We start from the raw sequence: 19,291 nt of genomic DNA, 5'->3' as shown, positions 1-19,291 counted from the left end.
AAAACCATGCAGCTTGAGAGGTCATGTTTTCTTGACTTATTGATTGACACCAGGTGAATCTGGTTGGTGAGACACGCTGAATATCTCGTTATTTGCATGCATCTAGTTCAGCCTTCACGTGTTGTACCACCTTGCAGTCCGTCAAGGAGTGATTGGCCATCTTGTGGATGACACATCAAGTGGTAGATCTTCAGGAAGTTCTCCTTGTCGGCGCCTGTTTCTCAGTAAAAGAACGAGATTTGGCTGCTTGAGGCTTCTTCCCGAGCGTTGTCATAGTCGGCGCCCTCTTTTCTGTCAGGACGGGAGGAGCAGCCGAAGTGATGTCGTTTCTCGTTGTCTTTGCTGTGCCATTCTCGATCTCGACAGACACTGAGGCATATAAGATTGGTGTTGCAGCGTAGACCGGAAAGAGGATAGATCCGACTTGAGTCACACCAGCGACGTCCGGGTTGGATCTCTTGGGCCGAAGCTAGTGCTGACGCAGACGTCGGGGAAGCTTGAAATCATCTCGGTAGAACCTTGTGCGCCAAGTTCCCCTACCTGGCACGCCACTGTTGACGGGGGTTATCTGTAGACCAGATAATGAGGGTATTGCGGTATGTTGATACGAGGATCTACACGATTCAACATTAAGCAAACAAAGAGACAAGGGTTATACTGGTTCAGGCCCCTTGTAAGGTAATAGCCCTAATCCAGTTTATGAGATTGATATGGAAAACCACATAGTACATTAGAGAACAACTGATTAAAAGATTACCAACGGGATCCTTGTCAAGAGAGTCTCGACAAGATCTACCGGCGAGCAGGCTTCAAGTCTTCCAGATTACTTCTTTGGTGACGGGTGGCTAGTGTTATAATTCTATGCCTTGGACCCCTCAGGGGGTATGTATTTATACCGTGAATTCTCTTGGTCTCCAAGTAGAACTCGGAGACCCCAGATACTGCACGATATAATATAGTCCTAATCCTTGCCGAGTAGTACTCTGTCATGTACTTGCCCATGAGGATTATTTCCATAATCTCTTGTTGATGTTCTTATCGCGTGCGGAGCTTTATCATATATACGAAGGTATGACGTATCCGTATATTCTATGACTAGTAGGATAGAGGGTATGCCTTATCCGTAACCATGATAACTAGTAGTAAGGAATGGTCTAAAAACATTGTTTTTCTCTTTCATAAAACAAACTACCACAAGAAATAAGCAAGACCAATGCTTACTCAAGGATCCTGAATAAATAACCAAATGGCACCATCATGGTTTCGTATGGCACTTGAATTACATAACCAAATTGAGAATATAGAATCATAAAACAATAAAAACATCATTTACATAAATATCAGCTTGAAACTTGAATATATAGCTAGAATGGTAGCATTAATGCATAAATTAAGGAAAATGAAAGAAAATAAATAGAGCAAACTAGTCCATTTATAACAACAAGTAGTTTGTCATACACTTGATTACCACAAATTTGTTACCAATCCTATAATTCCACAAAATCCCCTAATTCTCCCTTCCTTTCCTCTCTCCTTGTTATTGGCCAGCAATAGTAGCAACAGCGAGCAGACAAGAAAGCAGAGAAGTGGCAAGCATTAGCGCAGCCCATGGTGGTAGTGACGACGACAGTGGTAGCTGGCAATGGTATGATGCAGGAGATGGCGTAGCTAGGCTTTGAGAGGCTTGGGGTGGTGAAGTTTGACAAGGTGCAGCCCAGCCCATGCTTCTCAATCTCTTATTATATCTCCTTTCTGAAGCAAAAGTGATTAGGAAACACAACATATCCAATGGCCAAAACAATCCAGTCGCCATAAATATTTTTTTTGGGATAAACCTTAAAAGATGACAGGGCTCATGTTTTCATTAAAAATAAAAGACTTGGCCTAGTTTTTTTTAGGTAAACTAGAAACAAAAACCTCATAAATGCACAGGTAATTGGGTGAAACTGGCAAAGAAGACCACACAAAGAACAAACTATACACCTGCGGCAGCATAACTAAAGCTCAAACACAAGTCATCATTGCCAAGCCCAAAGAGAGGCTCCAACTTCCTATGATCAAACCACAAATGAGACAACCAAAATGACCAAGAAACCACCCCTGGCAAGCTGCTTTGACTCCGCCACAACACACCGACACAGAGCCATTCCGCTATCTCTGGATATAGTTGTTTGAGGGTCTAGCTATTTGCTCTCATGTATAATTTAGATGCTCTAGCCCCATTTAGCCCGCTATTAGATATTTGAGAAGGCCAATTGCTAAATGTCTTAATCGGCGATTTAAAACATTGGGTTTCATACAGAACTCTGGAGAGCGCTATAAATCAAACGTCCAATATTTTGTAAAACACCAGAAGGTTTTGCACTATATTGTCGCAAAATATTTCACATGTTGCACTACTCGATGAAAAATGTTTCATATGTTTTATCAATCGGGGAAAAATGTTTCATCGCTTGAACGAAAGTGTTTCAACTAAATGCAACATTCTAAACATATTGACGGCAACACAAATAATTAATTAGATACAATATCGATTCAAAACAAAATGAAACACCTTAATACAATAAAATGCAATAAGATAAACAATAGACTGCAACGTCGCTAATACTCTAACAAAATGAAACCACCACCGTCTTCTTCTCATACTCTAACCGCCGAAACTAATAAGTGGCTGATGCGGCAGCAAAAGGTGATGTCTAGGGAAGGACATAGATGAGTAGAAGCATGAGGCAGACGACCTCAGCTAGGACTAGCAGTGTCCGTATCCGGTCCCTATCGGTTGCCAAGTCCAACGCTGCCATCAACAACACCTATCACTGCAGTACGTGTACCACCGACAACAATGGCTTCGGCATCTCTCATAATGCCCGGCAAGGGGCAGAGGCAAGCCTAGGGAAGCTTGGGCTTGAGCCCTAGGCTTGCCTTCATAATCATGCTTAAATTCTCTTAATTCACCATGTAATTTTTTGAAAAACAAATAATACTTCATTAGTTGAGCCCTACTCAACTCTAGGCTTTGTTAATTTCTGGCTCTACCACTATGTGCACCCAGCAATGGTGGCAGTCTTTGAGAATATAGAGAGAGCAAGAGAAAAAGGAAAAAAAATCAAAGAAAGGAATGTGTGGTGGAGGAGATAGCTCAGAGTTTTGGATAAGGACGAGATGTATGATACTTTAAACTCACCCGGGCATCCATTCCTAAGCATTTTCGCATATCTCCCGGTGGAAAATAGGACCTTTCTGCTAAAATATTTTAATTAAACAGAGATCTTGAGACTTGAGGAATTTGGACTTTCTTATCGTATTGGAATTTTCGAATTAAAGACCGGAACTTCCAATCCAAGTTTGTTTATGACTTTTGTAAATACAATTTAATCCGGTTTAGGATAGATTTGAGAGCAAATTTTGAGGGAAAACAATCGTCAAAATTATTCTACTATTTCTGTTCTTCCTTTTTCCTTTGTTAAATGTTAACTGCCAATTTGTGCTTGGTTTGGAATCTTGATTATAACATTTTTCATGATTTAATTAACTTCCAAAATATGAGTTTATAAATATATACCAAGTTGATATTAATTGTTTAAGATATATATGTAGTACTCCTATGTGTGGTTGTACGTACTGGTTGATATATACACACACATATATATACACATATATATGTATATATATATATATATATGTATATGTATGTATATATATATATGTGTGTGTGTATATACATACACATATCTATCTATATATATATATATATGTATATATATATGTATATATATAGCGTTGGTTTAGGATCTGCTTAACTTTGTGGCCTGACATCGCGTTTCCCATTGTTGGATCGTGAAATTTCTTATGCACGTGACAAATTTATACAGGTGCATTGCCCATGTACACAGGAAAACACGACAAAAGACCTAAAATTCCAGTGCGTCGTTGAACCCGGCGTCGTAGGCGGCGTCAGCCTCCATGTCGCCGACCATTTCCCCGAGCATCATCCCGCCGACCGCGCCGCCTAGGAGCCCGAGTCCGAGGCCCATGCCCATTCGTCCACCTTTCCTCGCCGCCGGCTGTTGTGCCGCCGCGTAGCCGTACGTCGCCGGCGGCGGTGGGCCGGCGTTGTACGCGTACGGCGGCTGACCCGCGTAACCGTACTGCTGCTGCTGCTGCTGATGCTGTGGGTACCCTCCTCCGTACGGCGCGCCGTACGGCACGACCGGCGGGTACGCTACCACGGCGTTCGACGGCGGCGGGTAGGCGGTGACCGGCGACGACACGCTCTTCTCCGTCGCCTTCTCATCAGAGTCCTGCGCGTACATGGGCACGTACTGCCCTTGTTTGGTGGCGCTTGTCGCGGTCGCGGCCTCGATGGCTTCGAGGGCGGGATGCTTGACGTCGGTGAACCTGTAGCAGAAGTAGAGCGTGCCGTGCGCGCGGGCGGACATGGGGCGGCGCACCTGGTAGCTGGCGGGCCTCGGCTCGCCGCCGTCGTGCGCGCCGGCGAGGAGGTCGTCGAGGGGCACGAACACGTCCCCGACGTCGTGGTGGCCGCCGAAGGAGCGCTTGGCGCGGAGCTGGACGTGGAGGGCGAGGCCGCGGGTGTCGAAGCGGGCGGGGACGGGGAAGTGGAGCACGGTGTTCCACGCGGGGTTGCTGCCGCCGTTGCGGTCGGCGTGGGTGCCGTGCATGGGCATGGGGACGTTGCTCCCGGAGATGGAGGCGACGGCGTAGACGTGCATGCGCGAGAAGAGAGTGACCTTCTTGAGGTCGCTCGCGGAGACCAGCGTGAGCTCCAGCAACCGGTACGCCATCGCCGGCCGGCACAGGATCAGGAGGAGGATCGTCGGAGTGGAGGTGGTGGAGGAGGAAGGGAGAGAGTTTTGCGTAGCCTGTGGTGGCAACGTGCGTGTCCTCCTCGAGTTGGAGGGGAGCGCCATGGCGGGAGTTAAGAAGGGATTCACGGTTAGGCTTGGCAGGTGTCGGTGCTGCATTGTGGCACTAAGAATAGCATTGTGCCTGAATCTCGCATGCTTATCTTTCTGTGGTGTGGCGTTCCACTCGGGCACTCGCCGTAGAAAAATTGTTGTTCTGTTTTTTTCCTAGAGGCACCTTCAAATTAATAATGCTGCTTATCTTTATATATGCACAGTGGTGGAGGACGGAAAAAAATTAGGGGTGCTAGTGTCGCCGGTGTGGCCCATGGACTAGCACAAAGAAAAAAAAAACAATCTCAATGTACTATATTATATGACGCAACATTATCCGATCATGACGCAATCTCAAGCATGGCAATAATCACTAGTCATAAGTTCACATTTATCATCCATTTACCAAAAGTGTAAATAATACCTCAAGATTCCAGCTGTCAGCAATGCATCACAATGCATCACATATAAGAACTAGAGACTAGTGAGGATAGATAGACATGTAAAAACTGCAAAACAAATTGCAAAGATTAATTAGTATACTATATACTTGAGATTGATAACATAAAGAACAATGATTGGAATAAAATGTGAAGGTATACCAAACATTTATTTAATTGCTTAGAGGTCTAGGAGATTTAGGCAATTGCATTTGCCTACTTTTCTTTTTCTGAAATGTTTTTTTGATTTTTTTTGAAAATCAAGTCCTTTGAATCGATGTAGCACACCATCATGTCATTGAGCCAACCATCGGACATCTTGTTGCATAGCTCCGTCTTGATAATCTTCATTACCGAGAAGGCCCTCTCAACTGATCTAGTCGCCACCGGTAAAAGCAATGCCAACTCAATGAGACAATATACCAATAGAAATACAATGTGTCTATCAAGTTCAGCCATCTTTTTTGCTAGGCTTGCGAAATCATGACAAACTTTGAACTCGTCAAGCCTTCGCACATAAAGGATGAACCAGGCCAACCAATTAGGCCCATTCTCGCTCTCGCTCTCTCTCTCTCTCTCTCTCTCTCTCTCGATCGCGCCACATTCTCACTCTCCCTCTCTCGATCGTGCCGGTGCGGCGCGGCGTCCTGGGAAGGAGGACGCACCCCGGGGGGTCTCACTAGCGGATCAAGGTATGGCGAGCGCCACAGCTCGCCATACCGAGTCCTCTGCCCCTGTATATGCAGTGTTCTAGTACGTTGAAATGATTTGACATCATTTGATCAAACCTAGCCTGCCAACATGGAGCCGATAAATAAATGGGAAAAGTCTGAATTACACCCCTGACTATTGGGTGAGTACGAATTACCCCCTAAATCCGAAAACCAGATATCTTTCACCCTTAACTATCAATACCGGACGAATTACCCCCTAACTCAAACTCGGAGCAGTTTTTGTCCTATGTGGCAATCCAGTCAGCAATTCTTTTTCTTTAAATCGATGGGTCCCACCTTTTAGTATCATCCTCTCTCTCTCTCTTTCTCTTCTCGACTCCCCCTCTTTCTATCACCGAGCAACCGGCCAAGGAGGAGTCAGGGATGGCAATGGCGGGCATCATCGGGGGAGGCAGCTCAGTGGTGGAAGGGGAGCTGAGGACAGTGGTAGCGGGCGGGGACGGGGAAGGCACCTCGAAGCAGCGGCAATAGGCGGGGACGACGGAGCTAGCTCGGAGTGGCGGAGGGGGAGGCAAGAACAGCGGTGGGGGGGGGGCACGGCTGCTGTTGTGCGTGCTCGCCGCCAAAGCTCATGCCGGCCTGCTGCGAGGAGCTCCCTATGAACATCACCGACCTGTACATTGCCGCCGATTCCCCGTGCCGGCCATCGCCTCCAGCTAGTGTCGCTCGAGCTCCTCCACCTCCGCCACTCGAGTCCCACCGTCCCCAGTTCCACTCCTCCTCGACGGCCGCCACCGCCACGCGCTCCTCCCCAGTGGTGGTCATCATCGCCTTTTGCCTCGGTGCCAGGGCGACGTCAGCGGTGGCCCGACCACATCCTCGAGGCGGATCAAGCAGAGGCGGACCTGGTGAGTGAAGGCATCGATGTGCTCCTCCGTCATGGGCACGGTGGTCATGGTGACGGCGACCCCGGAGGACGCCATCATTCCCCTACCATGCTCCCCTGGCTCACTGTCTCCGCCATTGCTCTCAAATTCTCGACCGACTCCCCCAAATCAAAATCATCATATCTGAGCCCGGTGTCGATGTCAGTCGCCCCCCTCTACTGGTGCGGCGAGATGCGCCAGCCCTGCCCCCCAGCTTCCTTCGCTGGCTCCTCCCGTGTCGCTTGTCACCGCCTCACCCTCGACACAGCTTTTTTTAAGCAGTGGCAACGAGGAAGAAGAGGAAGAGCTGACAGGCGGGTCCCACCATTTTTTGAGCTGATTGGACCGCCACGTATGATCCAAATTCGCTCTGACTCAAGTTAGGGGGTTTTTCATCCATATTGATAGTTGTGGGTTAAAGATGTCTTGTTTTTGGGTTTAGGGGGATAATTCATACTCAGCCAATAGTTGAGGGGTGCAATCTTTTCCCTAAATAAATAATGCACTCTATAATATAGTTTAACTTTTTTTTAAGTCAAACTTCTTAAGACTAAGTTTATAAAAGAACAACACCGAACAAATATTCCATCAAAATATATTGACTGTTGGATTTAATGAAATTTGGTGTTATAAGAATTGTTAACTTAGAAGAAATTAAAGCCTGGCCAAACTTATATAAACGGCGGAAGTGCTATTTTTAAGTTAAAACTAAATGGATTCGCTCAACGCCTCAACACATTGTTATTGCTTGTAACGGTCTTTGACACTATTAAGTATTAACAATCCCGAGTAATTTTACGGTTCTTAAAAATGTACCTGAAGATGCTAATATAAAATTTGGTACCTCCAGATATTTGGTATTTCGTGGTGTCAAAATTTTAAGTGTAAATTTTAATACGTACCAGTACCTCTCCAAGGAAAGTAAAATATCTTAAAAAGCGGCACAGCTACAAAATTAGAGTACTATACGCTACTACTCCTCTAATGCTTCATCTTTGCATGACTCCATGGCCACAACTGTTAACATCCTCATTATAAACCGGGGGCTCTCCCCTTCTCTCTCTCCCCTCTACATTTGCCTCGATGAATACAAACTCATCCACATAGCCCCAAGAATACCGACGAGTGCTCATCAACCCAAATAAAACAACAGATTTAGGGGACGGCGAATCGGAGAAGAAGCACGCAGTGAGAGAGAGCGCGCATGTCCGCAATTGGTAACTCCATCCCGGCCATCTTCCTCCCTCTCCGTTCATCTTCCAATAAAATAAAATGCCGGTGGCCGACTGCGAAAGCGGTCTCTCGCCGGCAGATGTCACCGGTGCAGGTGCCGCAAACGGGAACCCGGTGAGCTATACATTTCCCCTTGCTCTGGCGTGCATTGAAATTGCATTACCCAAATTATTTATTTATTTGCCTCTTGTGATGAATTTGTGATATTGTGTAAGCATACGGACATGATGTGCACCCCTACCGTTTGCAATTTTTTGCATTTCTGTTACCTAAACCAACATCGGTGCTGGTCCATCAACGGAATCTGACCCTTTTTTTTTCCTTTTCTCTTTATTTCCTCCTTTATGTTACTGAGGTGTAGTAGGAAATGGTGTTGATTAATGTACCCTGCATCTTATCTCTGACCATACTTATGGAAGAATATATTACTAGTACCTAATCAGGAAGAACGATCCCAACTAAAATGTTATTCTTGACTGAATTATTTGACAATAACAGAGTGATTTGTTTGTTTTTTTTCCAAGAGTGGATCATGCAAGGAGAACATTTACATTAAGAGTGGCATGCAGTAGGAGTAGCTCATTGTTATTTTACACCACTACTAACACCGTCCTAAAAATAGCTTGTGACCGAGTCAGACAGTGTGAGCACACAGAGGGCATCAGTAGTATACAGTATTACCAATCCATGAAGAATACTGACGCTAGTTAAATAATTTTGCAATGTGTATCACTTTTAGTGCGACCAATGATGGAAGGAAAATGGACAGCTTTTTTTTCCTACCGATTTTGTCTCTCCTCAGCCGAACCAGATTAAAAAAAAAAACTTAGGACATGTTTGGTTCTTGGCCATTATTGGCCTTGCCAATTTATTTGGCATGGCAAGATTTGATCATTGCCTCATTTTTTATTTTTTTTTATTTTTCTGCAAAGTGCTTGGATTGTTACCAAATGTTTTTGGCAAGATTGGCTAGGCTTTGAATTTGGTTTGTTACCACAAAGGGATGCTAATATTTTGGTATGTGTTTTATTTGCTACCTATGAAGTATGCCAAAAACCAAATAATTTGGCATGACAAATTATTTGGATATAAAACAAATGGATGACAGTTTTTGAGTAATGCCAAGTATTTGGTATGGTTAAGTTTAGTATTGAACCAAACATGCCCTTTCATTGTGCAAAAGATGTGTTTGGGTCATGTCCATCAAAAAATACACTAAACCAAGTAAGACACAAGGAGAAAAAACGCGCAAACAATGGTAATTGGGGAGGAATATATATCGAAACAAGGTGAGTTAAGACATGGAATTTGTAACAAGTCGTTTTACATGAAGAAATCTTGAACTTAGGATGATATATTTAGGGTGATTTTTGCAATCTTCCCTAAATTAAATAAGCACGTATTTCTCCATATATTGGACCTGTTTAGTTCGCGAAAAGAAAATTTTTGGGTGTCACATCAGACGTTTGACCGGATGTCGGAAGGGGTTTTCGGACACGAATAAAAAAACTAATTTCATAACTCACCTGGAAACCGCGAGACGAATCTTTTGAGCCTAATTAATCCGTCATTAGCACATGTGGGTTACTGTAGCACTTATGGCTAATCATGGACTAATTAGGCTCAAAAGATTCATCTCGCGATTTCCCCCCTAACTGTGCAATTAGTTTTTTAATTTATCTATACTTAATTCTCCATGTATGTGTCAAAAGATTCGATGCGATGTTTTTAGGAAAAAGATTTTAGGAACTAAACAAGGCCATAATCCAAGAATGAAACTAATAATCTGATAAAATAATAAATAATCAGTAGAATTAATTACGGGTACAGGGTCACTGGAGGAGCTACTACAGGCATGTGCTGCTGCTGGCGTACCAGAGCTGCGGCGTGGTGTACGGCGACCTGAGCACGTCGCCGCTGTACGTGTACAAGAGCACCTTCATCATCGGGTCGCTCCGGCGGTTCCAGGACGAGGAGATCGTGTTCGGCGTCTTCTCCCTCGTGTTCTGGACGCTGACCCTCATCCCGCTCCTCAAGTACGTCTTCATCGTGCTCGCCGCCGACGACAACGGCGAGGGCGGCACGTTCGCGCTCTACTCGCTGCTGGTGCGCCACGCCAAGTTCAGCCTCATGCCCAACCAGGAGGCCGCCGACGAGGAGCTCACCTCCTACTACCGCCCCGGCTACGCCCCCCAGGAGACCCCCATCCTCACCGCGCTCCGTCGGTTCCTCGAGAACCACCGCAAGTCCCGCACCTTCCTCCTCGTCACCGTCCTCTTCGGCGCCTCCCTCGTCATTGGCGACGGCGTCCTCACGCCGCCCATGTCCGGTGAGCGCGCGTACCGTAATACTACTACTACTTGGTGCTGTTGATTAACTACTGTGGTTTGGGTTGCTGATGTGATCGATGATCTTTTGTCCTGGCTGCTGGCTGGGCAGTGCTGTCGTCCTTCTCTGGGCTGCAAGTGCACTCGACCGCGCTGACGAGCGGGGAGGTGGAGATCCTGTCGTGCACGGTGCTGGTGTGCCTGTTCATGGTGCAGCACTGGGGCACGCACAGGGTGGCGTTCCTGTTCGCGCCGGTGGTCATCGTCTGGCTCCTCCTCCTCGGGGCGCTCGGCGTCTACAACATCGTGGTGTGGAACCCCAGGGTGCTGCGCGCCCTCTCCCCTTACTACCTCGTCAGGTTCTTCCAGCACACCGGCAAGGACGGCTGGATCTCCCTCGGGGGAATTCTCCTCTCCATGACAGGCAAACAAACCTTATTTTGCTCGCTGCACTGCTATACATTATTGTACTCGACTCATCAACTACACATTTTATAATATATATATGTATGTATGTGCAGGGACCGAAGCCATGTATGCGGATCTTGGCCACTTCACAGCTGCATCCATAAGGGTATATATGTCTGTTTATGCTTGCTGTCAGAGCACTGATAGTGCAGTGCGTCCCGTTTAACATAATGCAGATTGATTTTAAGACCAGGTTAAATATCTTGACATTTGTTTGACACGTACGTACACTTGTTGACAGGTTGCGTTCGTGGGGCTCATCTACCCGTGCTTGGTGCTGCAGTACATGGGGCAGGCGGCCTTCCTGTCCAAATCACCCCACTGCGACATCCACTTCGTATTCTTCGAGTCCATTCCAAGTAAGTACACTGGTTGGTTAAGTTAATTAATTAGTGGTGAGGTGACATGAATCGTGATACGACGACATCCGAATGAAATGTCGCATTTGCAGCGGGCATCTTCTGGCCGGTGCTGGTGATCGCGACGCTGGCGGCGATCGTGGGCAGCCAGGCGGTGATATCGGCGACTTTCTCCATCGTGCGGCAGTGCACGGCGCTGGGCTGCTTCCCGCGCGTGAAGATCGTGCACACGTCGCGGCGTATCCACGGGCAGATCTACAGCCCGGAGATCAACTGGATCCTGATGCTGCTGTGCATCGCCGTCACCATGGGGCTCCGCGACACCACCCTCATCGGCAACGCCTACGGGATGGCGTGCGCGGGGGTGATGCTGGTCACCACGCTGCTCATGGCGCTCGTTATCGTCTTCGTCTGGCAGTACAGCTGCCTGGTGGCGGCGCTCTTCCTGGTGGCGTTCGGCGTCGTCGAGGCGGTGTACCTGTCGGCGGCGCTGATGAAGGTGCCCCAGGGCGGGTGGCTGCCGCTGGTGCTGTCGCTGGTGTTCGTCGCCGTCATGTACGTGTGGCACTACGGCACGCGGCGGAAGCACCAGTTCGACGTGCAGAACAAGGTGTCGCTCAGGTGGATCCACGCGCTCGGCCCCAGCCTGGGCATCGTGCGCGTCCCGGGGATCGGCATCATCTACTCCGAGCTGGCCACCGGCGTGCCGGCCATCTTCTCGCACTTCGTCACCAATCTGCCGGCGTTCCACCAGGTGCTCGTCTTCATCTGCGTCAAGGCCGTGCCGGTGCCGCACGTCCGCGACGAGGAGCGCCACCTCGTCGGCCGCATCGGCCCGCGGGAGTTCCGCATGTACCGCTGCGTCGTTCGGCACGGCTACAAGGACGTGCTCGCCGAGGACACCGACTTCGAGAACGACCTCGTGCTGCGGATCGCCGAGTTCGTGCAGATGGAGGCCGACTTCGACCAGCGCTGCAGCATCAGCGACGATGGGGTCGTCGCCTCCGTGGAGGTGGAGGGCCGCATGGCCGTGGTCCCGCGGCCCAGCGACCTTGCCAGGACGGGGCTCCTCATGCGGGAGCCCGGCGAGGAGGAGAGCGTGGTGGCGCGCGCCGCCGCGGCCGCCAAGCCGGAGTCGCTCATCAACTCGATGCACACGATGCACGAGGCGGAGTCGCCGGGGTTCGCGAGCCGGCGGCGCGTGCGGTTCGAGGTGGCGAACGAGCACACGGACCGCAGGGTTAAGGAGGAGCTGAGCGCGCTGGTGGAGGCCAAGCACGCCGGCGTCGCCTACATCATGGGCCACTCGTACATCAAGGCGAGGAAGAGCTCGTCGGTGTTCAAGAAGTTCGCCGTCAACGTCGCCTACGCTTTCCTCCGCAAGAACTGCAGAGGCCCCGGCCTCGTGCTCAACATTCCGCACATCAGCCTTATCGAAGTCGGCATGATCTACTACGTCTAGTTTATATATAAACTGCTTATTACCCCAACATTTTTTTTTTATTTTATACAGTACTAGGCCTGCAGAACAATTAATGCAGGGCGTGTCATCGACATGTATTTAGATTTAATAATAACGAGCTTAATAGACCACATATGCTAATGCTAGGCACTAGGCTGGTAAAATGCCAGTGACTCTGCAATAAAGTTCTTTCTCCATGATGAGTTGCGATTTAACACAATGATAGGCAAGAAGAAAGTAATCAACAAAAATTATAGAAAGGCAGAGCAAAGGGCGTCAAAGCTAAACATGTAAATGTGGTTCACAGTCACAGCAGAGCCATAGCTGCTTCTCCTAATCTGTTTTTCCTCTAATCATTCACTTGAGCAGGAAAAGAGTGTACAACCCTGATGCGTGGATGTAAGTAAACAGAGACTACTGGTGGCAACATCAGGGCACTGCCCTAGGAATCCAGAGGGTGAGTAAACAGACAAACAGTCAGCAAGTCGCCTCAGGACCAATCATCAAGCCAAGTATTTGTAGGTCTGGGCATTCTCCGAATCACGCTCCAAGTACTCCCTGCTGATAAGATCCTCGATCCTCCTCTTGATGATCTTGATGTCAGGCTGCACAAGAGTGAGAACAAATCCCCATTGTCAATATCTGACAACACAAGTCTTAAGAAAACATGGATTTTCTCTCCCTTCTCACCACAGATGACTGAAAGCTTTACACAAATTGGCAGAATGTTCAAAAAGTAGGTTAGCAGAATAGACATGTATGTGTTCTGCCGGGTACCTTAAACATGCGGCTGAGCTGCTCCACGCATTCCGCTACAAGTTGCTGATGGCCCAGAACTTTGCGGCTTTTCATGATGCGCACAAGAGATGCATCAATTGCGAACCTCCTGTCCTTGTTGACATCATCGACAACCTTTTTCTTCTCATCGATTTGAGGAAGTGGTACCTGCACAAAAAAAAAAAACATTACGTTTAGTTAGCGCGAAAAACCAGGGGGGAAAGGGGTAAATAGTTAGAAAAGGCACCTTAATCCTTCGCATCCTATCGGTAAATTTGGAATTGAACTCAAACTCGTCCTCTGGAGAAATCACTCTGTTGCTAGGCTCTTTGTTGAGAATCTTATACTTTGCACAAGAAAGCGAATGAAGCAAACGCACGGCATCATCATCAGACAGTTTTAATTGTGACACAATATCAGAGTAACTCAGTTTATCAGCTTCATTGAATAGCAGCAACAATGCAGCCTGACCAAAGAGGGAAAAGGTAAGAGAGAATTAAGTGAGAAGTTTGTTCCATGCATTAAGTGTGTGAGCAATTCACTTTGTACAAAGATTTCGAAATAACCTGACAAGTGTTGAGAACGAACTCAACAGGTTTAGCATCAAAATTTCCAATGACGACGCAGTTTCCCAAGGAAAAGATCCAGGTAAGCTTTCTGTGTTGCTTGTCGGACCGATAATATTCCTTGAAAACCTCCACGCATTTAACCTGAAAACATGGAGTTCCAGAACAATAGATGGCATTATGGCTTAGCACTGCAATATTCAGGTCGCATTTCGTGGTCATTGATGAGTTACAAGACAAACTCAAATAGGAAAATGAGAATGCCTCAAACAACTGTGAATCGGACGGTTATAAAGTTAATCTGTGATAGTTCATCAAAAATTTAGTGCAAATTAATCAGGAAATCCATAGATGTACCATCTCCAATGGAAGATTTATATCTGAGTTCTTGTATGTTGGCCAGTATCCTGTTGTCAAGACAGTCACATTCAAGTCTATCAAAGGATTTGACTCTGGATTGTTGCTTACGTACTCCTCAAAACTTGACTGATGTTCTTTTGCCAATGTAATATCTTTGAGCATCCCCTCCATTTTTGATGTAAACTGTCCCCCGAAGAATTGCTTCAGCTTGGAGAGTAGGATTCTCTCATGTTCGTCATTTGTATTCTTATCAAACAGCAATCTCCTTCCAAGTTTCTTCCTGTAATAGATTATTCCAGAAAAAACAAAGGCTTCCAAAATGTGAGTTTCCTATTTACTTTGGGAACATAATAAAATTGTCATTCAAGAAAATAGAGAACCACAAACCTATGAAACTCTACAAAGAGGTCCTTGTCGCTGAGATATGTTAGAAGCTTGACAACCTGGTACAAATTAAATACATCGTTGAACGAAAGATTTCGTAACTAGTTTGTACAAACAGTATTGCAATAACTATATACCTTCTCAAGACTTTCATCTATAGCTTCATCACTTAGCTTTTCACTTCCACCTCTTTTTAAGATACTATCACAGTATGCCGCGAACAGTTCAGCACTACTGCAACCAACAACATCTTTGTTGCAAAAAACTTCGAAGGCCTCCTTAAGTGCCTGAGACAAGTAAATAAAGTAGGTCAATCAGCATTATCCAAGGTTTGAGCAACCAAATGCTGCAAGACAAAATTAGGGTCGGTAACTTGTCAAGTAGCAAACCTTGTGAAATACTGAGTTGCTCTGGAAACAGTTGGTGACATATGCCATATATTTGTCATGGAGCTCTATGACATTCCTCACAAAATCCTAAAATCGGTGGTAACCCATTAAGACTAAAAAAGCAGTAGTACAACCTTAGTTAAAAGCAAATGTATGTCTAATTCAGACCTGCTCCGGCAATCCCACCACCACCCCCTTCTTCTCATGCTGTATACGTGCAGAATACAATATTATAAGTAATCTGATTAGCACAAGTTGTACACATTACAATTCCAACGTTTCCGATGCATTCACTTCTGAAAAAAATAACACGAAAAAAATATTGCAGTAGAAAGCATGAAAACCAGTTAACTAGTAAATCCTTCTAATAGCAATTGACTTGTAAAGCTGTCAGTTGTAATAAGCTTCCTTACAGTTTCAGATACTCCGCCCTTTTCATAAAGTACTCGACCTGGTTTAACAACGGCTACGGGCTACCCAATATTCGTGGATCCCTTTCTCGAATCCATATGTGCTTCCGTGGGTCTTATTGTAACCAGTTTGTTGGACAGACTACATCGACCACGTAGTAAAGATTCACAGCAGGGTGATATCTAGGAACAAATAGTCCATCCGAAAATCAGATTCAAGAATAATTAGAACACCTTATTATTGTCTATTGCATGTATCTATTTAGCAATAATTGGTCTGTTTGGCACAGCTCCAACTCCAGCTCCACCTTTTCTAGAGTTAGAGCTCAACCAAACGGTTTCAGCTCCACTCAGAAAGAGAGTAGAGCTCACAGGAGTACTCTCACAAAATAAACTAAAGGTGGGTTTAGGCAGCTCCACAACTCCACTCCACACTCAATTTCTAGAGTTAAATTTAGGAGTTGGAGCTATGCCAAACATGCCCTTATTCTCTTGCTATTATAGAATTGCAGACTAGTCAGCACAATTAAGATGTTAGATGCCATTATGCACCCACAGGAGACTGATTTGACAAACAAATGAAATATAAATTAAGAATGCCATCCCAAGGATGTGGAAACTTGCAAAGCACACATGAAGGAACAGAACAAATCACTGGGCCGAGGAACAGAGCAAAGACATAGAATCATCACCTTTCTGCTGTTGGCAGCATCTGTTGCATGTTTCAGCAGAGACATACCCTCAGCAATGACATGCTGCACAGAAGTAACATTTCAAGGAGATTGGAATATTTCAGCAGCGCAGCATGTGGAGCATAATGAGACAATTCAATACCTCCTTAAATATTTTCGATACTGGAAGCAGCCCGTCAGTTATCCTGGAGAAGAGCCTAAACATCCTTGCTAGATCCTCGGTCTACAGTCAGAAAGCAAAAAATAGTCAGTAAATTGATTGCCAACGATTTCCTCATTTTGCAACTTCACAAACCAGAGTTTTTTTTTTCAGTTTAATGCAACCTTTTCATCACAAAGCAACACTTTGCATCCGGAGTTCTCCTTGTTCAGAATTTCTTCTGCACGCCTATCTATCAACTCGAAGAGTGCAGCCTGAAAGCATTTAGGTTGAAGGGTACAATTTCAGAAGCACAGAAAGTCATTGCATGTTTTACATGCATCATTGAAAAGCTGCCAAGAAACATCAAACATATAACTGAGACAAACCGCAAATAGCTTTGGTTCTGTAGTAGAATGCAAGTAATTTGCAACCCGGTCTTTCTCTTTTTGTAAGCATTCCTCAGCCTATTAAGCACATAACTAGTAAGAGGGTATCGTTAAACTTAGCAGCAATGTAAATTTCAGAACTCCACAAATACCTTGAGCATGTATTCGGGGCAAGAATTCTCAAGAATCCATGTTTGTGCCTTCTTAGAATAGTAATCTGTTGTACCGTTGAGAAATGATTGTTCAAAATCATCACTGTAATAATTCAGTTGACTATCCCCAATTTCAACATAGATATCAAGGGCATTCTTCAGGAGTGCACGGTCTATTAGATTGCCTTCCCTCTCATCATCGATCTATTAAATAAAAGAAATTAGTAGTGATCAAGTTAGCTCTGTAGAATGCGCACGAGATTAAGAAGGGGAGGGCAAGCTCACCATGCCAATCACAATTGTTGCCACAGTACTTTTGAGCTTATCGAAAACCTATCACAACAGAAGAATCAACAAAGGTATTTGTCAAATCATGGAGTAATAATAAGCAACTGTAGTGCTTCTAAGTTATACTCGTGTAAAGATTCTCTGAAAACTAACTGAGGCTCACCAAATCCCGGAAGCTACTCCAGCCCAGATCTTTGAGTGAATCAAGGGACCTCCGTGTAACATAGTAACGATCGAGGTAGTCAAAGAACCTCCTCAGCCACCTTACCATTAGCTTGTGTTTCTCCCACCTCTGCACTATTTCCCTCAGAAGGAACTCGCCATGCTTCTCATTCAAGGAGGGCAACACCTTCAAGCTCAAAGATATAAATTAGGAAAAGGGCACATTAACGATCTCATACTATCATTCTTAAGATGCAATCATCGATCCCAACAAATGTGCCTCGCAATGAAAGTACAGAATCAATCTAATTAACATGCTTCACTGCAAACAATTATCATAAATAAGGCATACATATCCATCTCCAAGAACTCATTCAGGAAATACACAGGGGGACACCAATAACATGCAGGTTGCAACACAGGAGCAGAAAAAAAAATGAACCAAATTAAATAAGCGTCAAAATGCCATCAGCCGTCTATGTAATTGCTACTTTGAAACGTCTTGGCTTTTTCAAAGGATGCACAAACACAAGTCCTATTATGTTTCCATTACAAGATCACGTTCAATTTTACTTTCCATGATTTCCGTCAGCCATTTACGCACTATGAAGAGATTTTCACTATCGGGGTTTTTTTGGTTGCATCGCACGGGCACAACTAAGCAACAATGAAAAAGAGCGGAATAACAATGGATCGATAAAAAAAGTTTAAAAACAAAAACGAGACAGAGTTAAGAAATAAGAATCGTCCACATAATGCCTCAAGTCCTCAACCGAGGGTCCAAATCACGGGTTACAAGTGCAACATGTTAAACTGTACGGACCAGCGGCAACCCCTAATTGGTGCAAAATTCGCCCAAAAAATCGCTGATAAATCACAACAAACCGAAAACCCCCTTCAGCAATAATTCATCATCGCACTAAGAACCTAAACGTGCAGCGGCGAAATCGAGCAGCCAGGTCGCAGAAAAATACACCCAAACAAAAAGGATGGGAGATTAAGAGCAGCACACGTACGACGGATTCGATGTGATCGTCTAGGGCCTGCTTGTAGCGATCGTAGAGCACCTGCGAGTAGTCGTTCGGCGGCTTCTGCGTGCACATGTTGTAAACCGTCCTGCCACGGATCAGCCGTACCAGATCAGATCAAATCAGATTGGAACCAACAACGAACGAACAAAAAAACCCCCGCGAATCCGAGAGAACCCAAGCGGAGAAGACGAGCGAGCAGATTGTGGAACGTACGTGTAGAGGTGCATGTACTCGTCGGGGAAGAAGTGCACGACGTTGGAGCCATCGAGGATGCACTTGAGCTTGGCGACGCCGGCGAGCACGTCGCGCCACCCGTCCTCGAGGTCCACAACCGGAATGCGCGGCGACATATTCATCACGCCTACGCCGCCGCCGCCACCGCCGCCGCGCGCGAGGCTTGTGGACGAAGGAGGCGTGGGGCGAGGGTTTTGGTGGGGTTTGGGGTTTCTTCGATTCGATCTCTCGATCTCGCGGGGGGGACGGCGGAAATAAATAGGGGAGGAAACGAGGGTCGTGTGGGGCCCTTCTGTTTCTGGAATGTGCGGAGGCAGTTTGGATCGTTCGTCTGCTTCTATTGAATTTGGAGGAAATCCACGGCCTGCCCTTTTAATTTTAGAGAATCGTACCAAAGCCATTCCTGTTGAGTTGCAATGAGGGCAATAAGAATATGAACTATGCCTTAGACGGAATACAACAGAAAAAGGATATGTGAGATTACAATTATAACCGTATTAAATTGAAAAT

The 19,291-nt window shown here is 46.0% G+C and overlaps 3 protein-coding genes across 3 annotated transcripts; 1 reads left to right on the top strand and 2 right to left on the bottom strand.

Moving 5' to 3' along the window:
• Positions 1-3,784: 3,784 nt before the first annotated feature.
• On the bottom strand, positions 3,785-4,928 carry LOC127771243 (protein SRC2-like). Its single transcript, XM_052297112.1, has one exon. The coding sequence runs from the start codon at positions 4,803-4,805 to the stop codon at positions 3,912-3,914; it is 894 nt and encodes a 297-aa protein (XP_052153072.1). The 5' UTR covers positions 4,806-4,928; the 3' UTR covers positions 3,785-3,911.
• Positions 4,929-8,049: 3,121 nt separating this feature from the next.
• Positions 8,050-13,067, top strand: LOC127760821 (probable potassium transporter 3). Its single transcript, XM_052285119.1, has 6 exons — positions 8,050-8,306; positions 10,023-10,521; positions 10,632-10,943; positions 11,041-11,093; positions 11,229-11,346; positions 11,439-13,067. The coding sequence occupies exons 1-6, from the start codon at positions 8,232-8,234 to the stop codon at positions 12,806-12,808; spliced, it is 2,427 nt and encodes an 808-aa protein (XP_052141079.1). The 5' UTR covers positions 8,050-8,231; the 3' UTR covers positions 12,809-13,067.
• On the bottom strand, positions 12,941-18,992 carry LOC127760820 (cullin-1-like). Its single transcript, XM_052285118.1, has 18 exons — positions 18,761-18,992; positions 18,533-18,632; positions 17,518-17,703; positions 17,352-17,399; positions 17,067-17,270; positions 16,915-16,992; positions 16,711-16,800; positions 16,529-16,609; positions 16,387-16,449; positions 15,453-15,491; positions 15,285-15,371; positions 15,033-15,182; positions 14,899-14,954; positions 14,509-14,791; positions 14,152-14,295; positions 13,833-14,051; positions 13,586-13,753; positions 12,941-13,413 (listed from the first exon to the last, which is right to left on the bottom strand). The coding sequence occupies exons 1-18, from the start codon at positions 18,901-18,903 to the stop codon at positions 13,312-13,314; spliced, it is 2,241 nt and encodes a 746-aa protein (XP_052141078.1). The 5' UTR covers positions 18,904-18,992; the 3' UTR covers positions 12,941-13,311.
• Positions 18,993-19,291: the final 299 nt, after the last annotated feature.

The sequence above is a fragment of the Oryza glaberrima genome, chromosome 1, assembly GCF_000147395.1.
Source record: "Oryza glaberrima chromosome 1, OglaRS2, whole genome shotgun sequence".
In the NCBI taxonomy this organism is placed as follows: Eukaryota; Viridiplantae; Streptophyta; class Magnoliopsida; order Poales; family Poaceae; genus Oryza; species Oryza glaberrima.
Note: the sequence above shows the minus strand (reverse complement) of the source record. Positions and strands in the feature narration are given on the sequence as shown.

What these genes read in the sequence shown, in the direction of transcription:
- LOC127771243 (XM_052297112.1), bottom strand. Translation starts at nt 4,805, where the DNA reads ATGGCGTACCGGTTGCTGGAGCTCACGCTGGTCTCCGCGAGCGACCTC.
- LOC127760821 (XM_052285119.1), top strand. Translation starts at nt 8,232, where the DNA reads ATGCCGGTGGCCGACTGCGAAAGCGGTCTCTCGCCGGCAGATGTCACC. An exon ending in GTGCCGCAAACGGGAACCCG is followed by an intron (nt 8,307 to 10,022) that starts GTGAGCTATACA and finishes TTACGGGTACAG; the next exon opens with GGTCACTGGAGGAGCTACTA. An exon ending in TCACAGCTGCATCCATAAGG is followed by an intron (nt 11,094 to 11,228) that starts GTATATATGTCT and finishes ACTTGTTGACAG; the next exon opens with GTTGCGTTCGTGGGGCTCAT.
- LOC127760820 (XM_052285118.1), bottom strand. Translation starts at nt 18,903, where the DNA reads ATGAATATGTCGCCGCGCATTCCGGTTGTGGACCTCGAGGACGGGTGG. An exon ending in CTCTTTGTAGAGTTTCATAG is followed by an intron (nt 14,792 to 14,898) that starts GTTTGTGGTTCT and finishes AATCTATTACAG; the next exon opens with GAAGAAACTTGGAAGGAGAT. An exon ending in ATAGGATGCGAAGGATTAAG is followed by an intron (nt 13,754 to 13,832) that starts GTGCCTTTTCTA and finishes TTTTTTGTGCAG; the next exon opens with GTACCACTTCCTCAAATCGA.